Raw genomic sequence first — 12,971 nt, 5'->3', positions numbered from 1 at the left:
GACTTCACTTCGGCAGCAACCGTTTTAAAGCCCATGACGACCTCCCACGCTCTGGAGTCGAGTGTTGACCCGGGCATCACATAAGCTGGCACCATGGTTTCAACAAAGGTTCTCGGTCGTCTGACTGCCGTATCACTCGTCGTTTCATCGCCATTGAACAAGAAGGCAGTAATCGACGATTGCCTGTCCGCAGCCAGCGTCCCATATAACGAGAAAGGCAGCTCTCAGTGGGAAGCAGATGGATCCCCATTCAACGTCAGGATACCATACGTCCCCGTCTCCATCGCCGTCCCACTCACCACAGAGCATATCCAAGCCGCAGTGAAGTGCGGTCGAGACAATGGTGTCAAAGTAACGCCGAAATGTGGTGGCCATAGCTATGCCAACTTCGGCTTCGGTGGTGAAGATGGCCACCTCATGTTGGAGCTTGACCACATGTACAACGTCACCCTTGACAAAGCCACCGGTATCGCGACAGTCCAGGCTGGATCCCGTCTGGGTCACGTCGCGAGCGAGCTATACAAGCAAGGAGGCAAGGGAATCAGTCATGGGACATGTCCAGGGTCAGTTCCTAGCGCCCAGGTATTCAGGTTCTCAACTGACATGACAAAGAGTCGGCAGCGCAGGCCATGTTCTCCATGGCGGATACGGAATGAGCTCCCATACCAAGGGGCTCGCCCTCGACTGGCTCGTAGGAGCAAAGGTTGTTCTGGCAAACAGCACCGTCGTCACAGCTTCCGAAGCTGAGAATGCGAACCTTTTTTGGGCATTGAAAGGAGCCGGCAGTTCCCTCGGAGTTGCGTCCGAGTTCTACTTCAAGACCTTCGATGCGCCACAGCAAGCCACGAACTTCCTCGCCGTTCTTCAGTGGGATTCTCAAAAGTTCATCGATGGGTTCAAGGTGCTGCAGGATTGGGCGGAAGAAGAGATGCCGAGGGAGCTCAACATGCGGCTTTTTATCACTCCACGCTTCACCAACCTGGAAGGGATGTTCTACGGAAACAAGACTGGGTTGCAGGCTATCCTAGACCCGTTGCTTACGAAATTGGGAGGCAAGCTGACGACATCTCAGACCACTGATTGGTTTGGCAACTTGCAACATTTCGGAAATGGCCTAGCACTTGATCAGAAAGACACATACAAGAAGGCAAGTTTCTCTTCAAGCCTCACGCGTTGCCGTTTTACTAACTCACAGCAGCAAGAGAACTTTTGCTCTAGCAGTCTGTATACAGACAAACTCTCCGACGACCAGATTGAGTCTTTCGTCAATTACTGGTATGGCGCCGGCAAAGCCTTGAAGCGAGATTGGTGGGTGCAAGTCGACCTTCACGGGGGCAAGAACTCGGCCATCACCGCTATTTCTGCCAACTCTTCTGCGTACGCTCATCGCAATAAGTTGCTGCTGTATCAGTTTTATGACCGAGTCGATTTGTCGGCGACATACCCTGACGATGGCTTCTCGTTTCTCCAGGGGTTTAGAGCGAACGCCACTCTTGGCATGGAGCCAGGGGAACAGGGCATGTACTTCAACTACCCCGATCCAAACATGGGGCAAGATGAGGCGCAAACGGAATACTGGGGCAATAACCTGGCCAGGTTGCAGGAGATCAAGGCGGCTGTTGATCCGACTGAAGTCTTCTACTTCCCACAGAGCGTGCGACCGGCAACTCCTATTGAGCACTGACTATGTCAAACAACAATTCCTTGACCACTGGGCTGCTCTCAATCCAAGGTCTTGTAGAAGATGTAGCAACGCATGATGGAATTAAAATGACTGCTAGACGAATATCCATCACTCTCCCACTTCCCGCCAGAAATGTCGCCATTTCGTCAAACCAATCTCCATCCTCGTGAGTCGTCATATTGGTTCATCCAATCTTTGACCAACAGCATTCCCAAAAAAAGAGCTCACTGACTCGGCCTCCAACTCTGCCTGGCTGGTCGCAAAAGCCGCAGTGGCTGGGGCACTTCATAAACTCTCTATTAAGTCTATTTGCCCAGCCAATCATCGCCAGCCTGGGCCTGCGTTTCGCCACAACTACCGGGTATGCCCGGAGCCACAATCCATTTTTCGCGATGAAAACGACTCAATGCGGCCTTGTCAACCCCATCCGCATAACATATCCGTGCCATGGTTGCCAATGTGGCTGTCATCGCTACCCACGTGCCGCTTCAGTGGTCGTGAGGGGGGCCGAAACCCCGCAGCGTATCGACATCACATCAGGAGGGGATCCCGGTCACCTTATTTCCTCAACTGCCTCATTGGGCTGAAGGGTCATCGGCGTTCCCTTTGGCGATTGTGATGAGGCAGTTCATCAAGGTGACGAGTTCTCTCTCCTCACCCGCATAAATAGGAGGAGTTGGCGACCAATGTGGCGTTTGTGATTGTGTTTGCTCACCACCGGGTCTCTCGTTTTCGAATCTAATAAGTCGCTCTTCGTCGTCGTCATAATGCAGCTCAAGTCCATCCTGGCCCCGCTCCTCCTGGCCGAAGCGGCGATCGCTCAGGGTCTCCCCATCCGCGTCGTCTCCTTCAACATCCGCTACGACGCCGGCTCCCGTGAATCCGGCGAGAAGCCGTGGTGGGATCTCCTCTGCCCCATCTGGAAATCCCGCTGCCGCCAGCCGCATGTCATCGACGCCCTCAAGAACGCCGCGTCCGCAGCGCCGACCGATGCGGTGACTGTTATCGGCCTGCAGGAGGTCCTCGATAACCAGCTGAACGACATCCAGAGCGGCCTCGGCTCCGGGTGGGCCCACGTCGGCGTCGGCCGAGACGACGGAAAGAAGTCCGGCGAGTACAGCCCGATCTTCTACCGCTCCGACGCCTTGAAGCTGGTTTACAGCGAGGTAAAGTGGCTGTCCCCCACCCCGGACCAGGTCTCGTACGGATGGGGTGCCGGAAGCCGACGCATCGTCACTATTGCCGTCTTTGAGCACATCGCGACCGGGAAGAAGTTCATTCATGCCAATACCCATCTGGATAATGTCAGCAGCGAAGCCCGTTCCGAGGGTATCAAGGTGGTTGTGTCCAAGATCCAGGCTGTTCAGACCACTTACGGACCTCTCGGTGTCTCTCTGACCGGCGATTTCAACTCCGACCCCAACGGCGATGCCTACAAGACTCTTACCGCCACCGGATACATGGAGGAGCTGTACAACATGGCCACCCCGGACCAGCACGCTGGGACCAACCAGCTCACTTACACGACCTTCGATACGAGCAACCAGGGCAGTCGCATCGACTTCATCTGGCTTGGACCCAAGGACGCAAAGAAATACTCGGTCCAGAAGTACGAGATTTACGACAATAATGTTGACGGCATGCTCATCAGCGACCACAGGCCCGTGGTTGGTGATGTGACGTTGTTGTCTTAGGCTCGACGCCCCGGTGATTCAGATCTGTTACCATATACCCAAATCAATGATATAATGTTTACTTTCTCCAATGTTCTCCTCCAGCTCACTTCACATTTGTTATGTGATCTCGGGTCGTTGCTGCTATTTGTATGTTTAGTAATCCTCCGCTAAGTAGCCGGAAGTATCAAGATAGGCAATATTTCACCGAGTACGAGATATCTCGGGTTGCTTCAGCACCTGGATTAGGAAGCCGAGTACTATGTACCAATTTTTGCTCCGAAGGAAGACGTGTGATAGGCCAACACCGCGAATAAAGTTCAAAGTTGGCTTGGGTTCTGCCACACGCCCACTTTCCGGATCTCGGCAGGCCCATCAGGCATTCCATCGTATCATAGCAACAGGATCTCATTGGGCAATACATGTCCTTCAATCAAACCTAGTGGTATCAAGGGGGGCTTTTGCGGTTTATAGTCGAAATAGAGTCATGTTTTCTTGTCAATGTGAATTTCTCGGTGTTAAGACCCCGGCCCTCCACCGGCATTCGGCCCCGTTGAAGGCCGAAAGGGGCCGGAGGGAGGCATTCTTGAATTGGCTGAAAGCCTTGCGAGATGTATAATAGGCTGCAGCCTCGGTGATCTGCATGATCAGCCGCTTGCGTTCTAAACTTAACCAAACACTAGATCCGATCGCGCCAAAATGCTTCAACTTCGGGTCCTTGGGCTTCTGCTCGCTTTAGCCAGCAACTTGGTGCTATGTGCCTGTCAGCAAAGCACCTCTTTCCCCAAACAGCTTGCGGTCATTCGACGTCGATCCGGCTTGACACACAAAGAGTATCTTGAGTACCACACTTTGGTACACGGTCAGAAGTCCTGGAACGCGCCCCACGACAACGCGTGGCCCATCGCGTACACCCAGAACCATGTCTTTGACGGAGTCTTTGGCGCGAACAACACCGTCGCGAACCAGATCTACGTCGGACGCGATGATGTGAACGAACTTTACAGCAGCGCCGCCGACAGCTTTACCTCCCCTCCGCCGACGAACTACACAGAGACCGTGATTGGACCCGACGGGGTCAACTTCAACGATATGCCAACGGCGATGTCGATGCTGGCCACCGAGACCTTCCTGACTGGCATTGCCGCTGGCGCGAAGCCTGCTGATAACAAGCCGCCTCTGGTAGCTTGGTTCTGGGCGATTGCTACGAAGGAGGCAACGTCTAACGAGACCTTCGCGAACACCCTTGCCGACACGCTCGTAAAGGCGATCCCGGCCGGTACCGTGTACAATGCGAGCGTCCATGTTCCCGTTCCCGGCGGAGATCTCCGACCTTACTTTGGTGGCCAAACAATGCCTACCATCAACGCGGTTATCAAGTTGTGGCTGGGCGAAAGCGACTCTTCAATCTCGGCAGTGCGCACTGCCCAAACGCAACTCGACAATGCCAAGCTTCAGCTTGACGAGAATCAGTCTTTCATGCTTTTCTCAAGAGAGGTTGTTATCTGGGACATGAGGAAGAGCATTGAGGTAAGACCCACCATTCAACCAAACTCGAAAATGCACTTGCTGACTTGAGAATAGTTTGATCAAGCTCGTCTTACCGCAACGGTCAAGGCAGAGACCGTTTTGTGAGCTGTAAGAATGGTTGTAATATAGCCCGGTAGTTACAATGACACAAAACGCTTCATGCCAGTGCCTGGTCTAGCGAGATATAATAAACGGTCTCCGAAGAGATCTTGTTCGTGTTATTGAAATTTTGTAATGCTGCTCAAAAGTTGGCCCTGAGTTAATGGAGACGAGCGCCAAACATGAATGGCGCTTCAACAGACCAGACTGTCAGCTGGCACCAGCTGCGAGCCGGGCATCGAGAGACGATGATCTCCGAATTTTCTTTTTCATCCACCGGATGCGGATTTTCTACGCCCAATGCCAGGGAGTTGAACCATGACAAAGACGCGACCATGTTCGCCCCTCTTTATTGAACTTTATTTCACGTCCACTATGAGACACATTCATGAATCGAGCCGTAAGAGCACGCTTGCTCCCTGTCAACTGAGTAAACATACCGTTTGATATCCCTGTCGCAACCGTGCCGGCGCCGATTTATATACACAATGTTTGTCCCTGCGCCACTTCTCAGCTTGTACCAGCAATACAAGCAGGACACCAATTTTGTTGCTGCATGGCTAGCTACCACAGCCAAGTCATGCGGCTACCCATCCGACCTCCTCTCTGAGATCCAGGCCAAAGAAGAGTCGTCCAAACCAGCCAAGAACAAGGCCAAAGGCGGTTAAGGGAAGAAGAAGAAGAAGCAGACCGATCAAGCACCGAAGAAGTACACTGTTGCCGTCAAGGAGTTTATTCCTCTTGCCCAGTACATCTCAACAGCGAAACACAAATCCTCCAATATTCCCGACATTCTCGTCTCCGCTCTCAACAGGGTTATTGACCTCCGCACGAGGTTCAGCGCCAAACTCACCCAAGACGGAGCCAAGCCGGCTACTGCCAGCGACTTGAAGCACAGCTACTTCCTCGGCATCCTCATTCAAGTTCGCGATGTATTGAGGCCGCGCATGACCGCGGCTGGATCGCAGGCTAGTCACAATGGATTGGACAATCTCGCCAACAGATTCGCCGGCTTGTCTCTCTTCGAGCCAAGCCAAAGCTTTCTCGACGCCCCGGACATCGAGCTACCGGCACGTGATGACGGAGCTCTTTATGAGGCAGACATGGGCACATCACCGGAAGATTCAATCTTCTTCTTCCAAATGCTATGGAAGGATCTGCTTGATCTCCGCATGCGCATCAGAGTCTCCTGGCGCCGACACATGCAAGGCCACGACATGGCTGCCGCTGCAGTTTCTGCCAACACTGCATTGGACCTGGCACGCCATGTGATCGATCAGTACATCCCAGCTTTTGAGGGCGTTGAAGGCGGCATGTATGCCGTCATGAAGGAGCACGCCACCCTGATGCACTAACGTCCCGCACCCACTTTCCGGACACCCCCTCATTCCGGACACCTAAAAATGCCTCAATAAAATCTTTCTCTTACAACTTTGATCCTGAATAGCTTCACCACCTTAATCTCACTTATTTCCATCTTTATCTAACATCTTCTTCTAGACCATATGAGTCAATATACAGAGTATGAGATTAATCAGGCTCTTAATGCGATCTCTAATGGGCTTAGCGTGCGAAAAGCTGCATTGCAGTATGGGGTCCCAAAGTCTACTCTTTATGATCGTATCCAAGGCACCCAATCAAGAGATATTGCCTTCTCAGATCTACAGAGGCTCTCTCCAACCCAAGAAAGCCATTTGGCTGAATGGATTCGAATCCAGGCTGCCCTAGGCCTACCACCAACCCATCAACAACTCAAGGAATTCGCTGAGCGTATCCTACAGATCCATGGAGACGCCAAGCCTCTAGGGAAGAACTGGGTTCAGGCTTTTATCAAGAGAAACCCATCTGTAAGGGTCCAGAGAAGCAGAGCAATTGATTCCCAGCGCATCAACGGAGCCTCAACTAATGTCATCAGGCAATGGTTCAAGCACCTCGCCATCCCTGAGATCATAGCCATTAAAGCCTCCAATCGATACAATATGGATGAGTCTGGTATTCTGGAAGGCAGAGGATCAAATGGGCTTGTTCTTGGATCATCAGAAACTCGTTCTATCCGCAAGAAACAGCCTGGATCGCGTGCTTGGACATCTCTGATTGAGTGTATCTCTGCAACTGGCAAGGCACTGCCTCCACTTGTTATATATAAGGGCAAGAGTGTCCAGCAGCAGTGGTTTCCTCTAGATCTGACGCCATACGAATCCTGGAAGTTCACAGCAACAGAAAACGGGTGGACTTCAGACTCTACAGCTGTTAAGTGGTTGACAGAGGTCTTTATACCTTCTACCCAGCCAGCAGACCCCTCAGAGGTCAGATTGTTGATCTTGGATGGTCATGGAAGCCATGAGACTACTGCTTTCATGTATACATGCTTCAGAAACAAGATACACTTGCTGTTCTTGCCAGCACACACGTCACACGTCCTTCAGCCACTTGATCAGTCGGTTTTTGGGCCCCTCAAGGCAGCATACAAGAAGGAGCTTGGATTACTTGCTGAATGGGATGCTGGTACAGTTGTGGGCAAGAGAAATTTCGTTGTATGCTATGGCAAGGCGCGTAAGGCAGCCCTGACAAGCAAGAATATCATCAGTGGCTGGAAATGGACTGGTTTGTGGCCTATCAGTATGGCTAGACCCCTCATGAGCCCTCTGCTGCTTGAGAACACTTCAACCCCTGCCAAACCAGCTGGTCAGGTCTGCAAAGGGCTCTCTGATGGCAAAGCAAGCGAAAAATGGGCGGCAGATACATCAGCAGTCCCTTGGTCAACCCCCAAGAAGAGGGATGAGCTTCAGGATCAGTTCAGCCTGTTCAGCAAGCTGGATAACGATGAGCATACGCAACGCCTGCTTTTTCGGAAGGTTCAGAAGGGCTTTGATGAGAAGGCATACCAACTGGCAGTAGCCCAGCGAAAGATTGAGGCACTACAAGCAGAGGTTGATGCCAGTAGGGCCAGGAAACGCAAGAAGGTCAAAATGAGCCCAAATTCGAAGTTTGCTGATATTGAGGCTATTCGGAGGGCTCAAATCGAGGCGGGAGAACTTGTAAATAGTATAAATGAATCCAGCGAGTCTGAAAACCCTAGTGATAGCGAAAGTTGTATTGTAGTTGCATCAGAATAGCAGAAGTCCTAGGTTTAAGTTACTGCGTTGATATATGGGGGCATAATTTTTGGGTGTCCGGAATGAGGGGGTGTCCGGAAAGTGGGTGCGGGATGTTAACAGTTATTCTAGATTCCTCGCGTCAACAAGGGGAGACCTATTGACCACACAATCAACGTCCGCTTCACGAAAGTTCAGGCGTTCTTGGAATACTTTTTTCCGAAGGCGAGCGAGAGCCTTTTCAACAGGGTGGTGAAAGGGCTGCAAGACAACAAGTTCAAAATTCGACCGGAGTGGAACCTCTCTCCAGCCCCATCTTTGAAAACAACCAGTCCGGTGGTGTCAGACGAGATCATTCCCTCACTGGAACATGGAGACGTGGAGTCTGTAGCTGGCATTGGTAAAGTTACCGGCGACGAGCTTGAGCTCACTGACGGCAGAATTCTTCAAGTGGATGCCATTGTTTATTGCACTGGATACAAGGCCGACTTCAGCATCCTTGATCCGAAGGATGACCCAGCAAATACGCCGAACCCAGAGTGGGTTGCTGCGAAGGGAGCGAGGGGTAAACCACTTCCGAGACTCTACAAAAATGTTCTGTCTGAGAAGTATCCGGAGTCTCTTGCGTTCATGGGTTGCGTAGCCTTTGCAACTGGTGCGTTTCAGCCGTATGACCTAGCAGCTATGGCGATTGTTCAGAATTGGAAAGAAGCTTCACCCTTGCCCTCCGCGGAAGATATAGCACGTTCCATTGATAGGCAGCATGCATGGACAACAGCCCTAGCTAAGGAGAAAAATGTCATGCCTGCGGTCGTGAACGGGCTTAAATGGACATCTTGGGCCGATCGTACAGCTGGCACCGGCGTGAACGAGTATTTGGGATGGGGATGGAAAGGCTTGAAGTTTTGGCTCCAAGAGCCTCAGTTCTGCGATCTTTTGATGGGTGGCATTTATAGCCCGCACATTTATCGCTACTTTGATGGGAAAAGGAAGAAGTGGGCCGGAGCGAGAGCTGAGATTGAAAGATCGCATAGAGTAGACTCAGCAAAGTCTAAGACTGTCTAGTGTTGAACCAACCTGCACTATTCATGTGCCAGCTTATACTAAATGCATCTGTGTCTGTCTAGCTCCCATCCTGTAAGATACATTCCCTCTTGGGAAAGATCCAAGCTTCAGGGTCTCAATTGCTTCTCCATCCATGATACCACTTACGTAACAAGGGCTGATTAGCTGATATGTCGACGGTTGGGTGCTTTCCCTCAGGACTACCGGAAGTCTACATCCGAATAGGATGGCGATTATGTCACCCTCTCTTATGGAAATCAGTCCCCTGCCAACGTAGTTTGTCTCAGTTGAAAATATACTCGTCAGATTTCCATTGGTTGCTTCTTCGGTCCGTAGCCTGTATTCTTCACGACGCCAATGAAGCTCTTCCGGATCTGTAGCTTCAAGACGCCTATACTCTTCAACTGCCAACTTCAATACCTCTGATTGATGTATTCCTGGCCTCTCGGAATCTGCCCGCTTCATATGTCGATGACACCTGGTCTCGTGATTAAACGCGTCTAGCTCATGAAGGAAGCCCACAGCAAGTCGAATCAGACTTTGGTCTCCAATCGGATCCTTCAATGTGTTACCACCATGTAAAGTGACATTATCGAAGACCATGGTCTCAAAGAAAGCTTGTAGGTGAGGCTTTCCAATCGGGTGTGATCCCATAGACTGCGGGTCTATTTGTTCAAGAACTCGTCGTCGTTTCTCCTCTCCGGTTTGCAACGGGACAGTTTTGCAGATCACATCTAGTTTTACGCCGTCGATGGTGAGTATTTGTGCGTTGAGATTGATCACACCTATTTGTCGATTGAGCGGTGCCCCTTTTGATGCATTGAAGTACTCCAGGTAGCTAGCTGCCACGTATCGAATATCAATGCCATTCATGCCCCGGTATTCCGGCGTCCAAGAAGGGAGGCCGATGTTATTCCCATTCTCGGGATTCCAGGGCCCCGCGGTTAACAAGATTGATAAATCGTGATCATGGCCGATAAGAGCTCTTGTGAAATCGATGTATACGTCTCTCACGGGCTTAGAATAATCTGGCGATGGAACAAGCCTGTGTTACAAACACCTAGAAGAGCAAAGAGTTTGTCGCGAGGATCGGTTGCTTTGAGGTTTCTTGTAGGCTGTAAAACGTTCGTCATGTCACGAGCATCCACTCGATCCATGAAGAATTGACTAATGCCAAAGAAGGCACGGCGGAGAGCCAAAATCCATCCTTTTCGGATCTCTAGTCCCGGCCAAAGCCATGGACTCCCGGTTATTTTGTCCAGCCGCCGTAAAGCACCCCATGTGGTCGTAAGAGGGCCACAGTAAACTGTCGTTGACCGAGAGAGTATGAACTCTTGAAAGATCCACATGCGTGTCCAGTAGGGCCGTTGCAGAAGCTCTGTCAATGCTTGCCCACCGGCCTCGTCACTGATGACTCTTTGTATAATCTCTTCATCCGATTCAAGATTGTGGCAATCGTTGAGAAGTTTCATCGCAACTCGTGATGTTTCTGATGTGTCTCCTAACCAAATCACTACGTGGTGTGCCTGAGAGTAGATCCAGCCCATCAGCTGGACTTGCGAATTTCGCTCCATCGTATCAGCTTGGTTGATGCAGATACAGTCGATCCAAAGCCTGGTAGCTCGCGATGGGTGCCTCAAGTTTTGAATGGCTAGTCGCAAATTTTGGGTCACAGGGAACTCTTTACCGTTGACAATTATCCGGTCGCTGTTGGAAAAGCCGCCCCATGTGTAGGAAAGGGCGTCATAGTGTTTGTGTTGATTTTTGAAATTCTCGACAATGAGGTCGGCAATGATTGGCGACGTAGTTGAGGAAGCTGGTCGCACACTCAAAATACGAAACTGGTCTATTGCAATCGGAAGGGAGTAGTAAACTAGGAGTGTGAGCCTCACCAGCATTTCCAGAACGTTTTGCAATTAGACCTAAAAACCATACTTACTGTCCTCTAAGTGCGGCACATATCTCGAAGCCTCAAACATTCCCCGTGCATGGTTCATGACCCTGGAATTCCCAAACCGACTTCCCCGGTCCCCAGGTATTCTGTCCTGTTCAGGGTGCAAGCTCGCTCGCACGATGAGAATACTGCCTTATAAAGGCACCAGGTGTACGAGGGGCGTGCTGTGCCGGAACTGAATCTGGGCCTTGTCCAAAGCCGACCAAAATGGTGCGCTTCTCAATCCTATGACCGGGCCGTCCGTATAAGGCACACCGATCGACCGCGTGCTGGTAGTAAAGCTCACGTGTATCTCCGTACAGCTCGACGACCTGATAGCACATGCTCGGTAGGAAAACCTCAGACTAATAAAAAAGAATAAAAAGGCAGAGTTGAGGTGACTATGGCTGAGTGCCCGGAGGCTGAAGAATTTGACGTCCCACATGTCGCGTTCCGTTCCCTGTTGGCGTCGCATTTCTTATCAGCGCTCCTGTCCATTCATCCAAGCATAATGAGATGTTGGGCATCAACGCAGGCTTATGGACTGGTTACTATTTCGAATTTGGAAATCATATCGGCTCGCTGCACTAATGCTACCAAGCCAACGACCGCCTTGCGTATGCCAAGCTGGCATATCCACGAATCATCTCACTTGGATAGGGGCATATGCAGGAACTGTGATGTGTCTTGCAAAACCATGATGTGATGTCAATATGGAAAAGTATGGCAGCAAGCATGGTTCACTTTGCAGTAGGCTTGCATAATCACACAAGAGTTTCCGCCGATAAATCGTCTCGTAGAGGTGATCCTTTCGAGATGACGGGAGGTATCTAATTCGCATGATTGTCCAGGCTTGGACCTTGCATGAATATGCGATAGTGCGATAGTTTTACTGAAGCATCTTATCAAATTTAGGATCAAACTGCGTTTTCAATTTTATGTTTCACGAAGAGGTGTGAGATCGAATCGAAGTGACCTTCGCATAGAAGTGCCTAGCTGGAGAAAGACCGTGCCTAGGCTGCAATTCGACAGAGCTTAGGACTATGGCAAAAACCAAAGACTCAGCAGCTACCATTCACTTTGTGATATGACTCCAATCGTAGTCAGAACGACACCCTGGGAACGGCACCTTGGTTTGGAAGCTTCTTTCGCACAAAAACCGCTATATTGCCGACCTAGGCTACAGGCATCATTTCAAAGGTCTCCCGCACTCTTGCTTTCGATGATCATCAGATGTTTACATCATCGAGATTGGGCGAGTCGTGTGTGTAGAGAAACAGCGTTTATTTCCCTTTGCTGAACCACCTCGAAATTCTCTCAAAGTAGTGCCTACGGCCTCCGTGGCTCGACATGTGTTCATTTTCCGTTTCAGCGCCATAGACTTCCTTGTTCTGGACATACCCCTCTTCCGGGAACGGGCTGACGCCATGCTTTCTGTCATGCTGCGAGTCCACACCCGCGATGTGATGCATTGATCTTGTTTCTAAATAAACACTGACACTCTCTTCACTACTATCGGAAAGCTGCGTATCGGTCCTGTGGTAGGGACTACCATGCAGCTCTACTCTATGACGACCAGACTCGAAGTCCGGTTCGGCTTTGCCGTTCTGATCGTGAGCCTCTGTCCCATCCTCCAACTCCCATTGATCAGTGGCTCTCCGGCAGAACATGGCCATGCAGCTCTCTGTTCGCGGTCCCGGGTGTCTCTCGCACGAGTCTTGTATCTCTTCGGTATTGCGTTCGATGATATGCCCCGGAGCGTTGGCTTGCGCGCAGTATTTGATGTCTTGCTCGGAAAAGAAGCAATGATAGTCTGGGTGGACTTGAATGTTGAGAAAAGATATGCTGTATGTAGGGCTTTATGTATACAATGATTGTCCATAAATTGTCGC

General features: G+C 50.8%; 5 protein-coding genes across 5 annotated transcripts; 4 read left to right on the top strand and 1 right to left on the bottom strand.

Moving 5' to 3' along the window:
• Positions 1–93: 93 nt before the first annotated feature.
• sorD-6 (FAD-linked oxidoreductase sorD) lies at positions 94–1,684 on the top strand (the record flags this gene model as incomplete). The annotated part of the gene is made up of 2 exons (XM_037324023.1): positions 94–563; positions 613–1,684. 2 exons carry the CDS (start codon positions 94–96, stop codon positions 1,682–1,684), a joined length of 1,542 nt encoding a protein of 513 aa, XP_037178527.1.
• A 767-nt stretch (positions 1,685–2,451) lies between these two features.
• Positions 2,452–3,378, top strand: CGCA056_v008775 (uncharacterized protein; the record flags this gene model as incomplete). The annotated part of the gene is made up of 1 exon (XM_037324022.1): positions 2,452–3,378. One exon carries the CDS (start codon positions 2,452–2,454, stop codon positions 3,376–3,378), a length of 927 nt encoding a protein of 308 aa, XP_037178102.1.
• A 678-nt stretch (positions 3,379–4,056) lies between these two features.
• On the top strand, positions 4,057–4,992 carry CGCA056_v008774 (uncharacterized protein; the record flags this gene model as incomplete). The annotated part of the gene is made up of 2 exons (XM_037324021.1): positions 4,057–4,887; positions 4,942–4,992. The coding sequence occupies 2 exons, from the start codon at positions 4,057–4,059 to the stop codon at positions 4,990–4,992; spliced, it is 882 nt and encodes a 293-aa protein (XP_037178103.1).
• A 1,499-nt stretch (positions 4,993–6,491) lies between these two features.
• On the top strand, positions 6,492–9,146 carry aurF-3 (Monooxygenase aurF; the record flags this gene model as incomplete). Its single annotated transcript, XM_037324020.1, has 2 exons — positions 6,492–8,024; positions 8,214–9,146. The coding sequence occupies 2 exons, from the start codon at positions 6,492–6,494 to the stop codon at positions 9,144–9,146; spliced, it is 2,466 nt and encodes an 821-aa protein (XP_037178530.1).
• A 33-nt stretch (positions 9,147–9,179) lies between these two features.
• Positions 9,180–11,044, bottom strand: CGCA056_v008772 (Heterokaryon incompatibility protein 6, OR allele; the record flags this gene model as incomplete). Its single annotated transcript, XM_037324019.1, has 2 exons — positions 9,180–9,988; positions 10,543–11,044. 2 exons carry the CDS (start codon positions 11,042–11,044, stop codon positions 9,180–9,182), a joined length of 1,311 nt encoding a protein of 436 aa, XP_037178115.1.
• Positions 11,045–12,971: the final 1,927 nt, after the last annotated feature.

Source organism: Colletotrichum aenigma (assembly GCF_013390185.1).
Source record: "Colletotrichum aenigma strain Cg56 chromosome Unknown KSG_Cg56_contig05, whole genome shotgun sequence".
NCBI lineage: Eukaryota > Fungi > Ascomycota > Sordariomycetes > Glomerellales > Glomerellaceae > Colletotrichum > Colletotrichum aenigma.
Note: the sequence above shows the minus strand (reverse complement) of the source record. Positions and strands in the feature narration are given on the sequence as shown.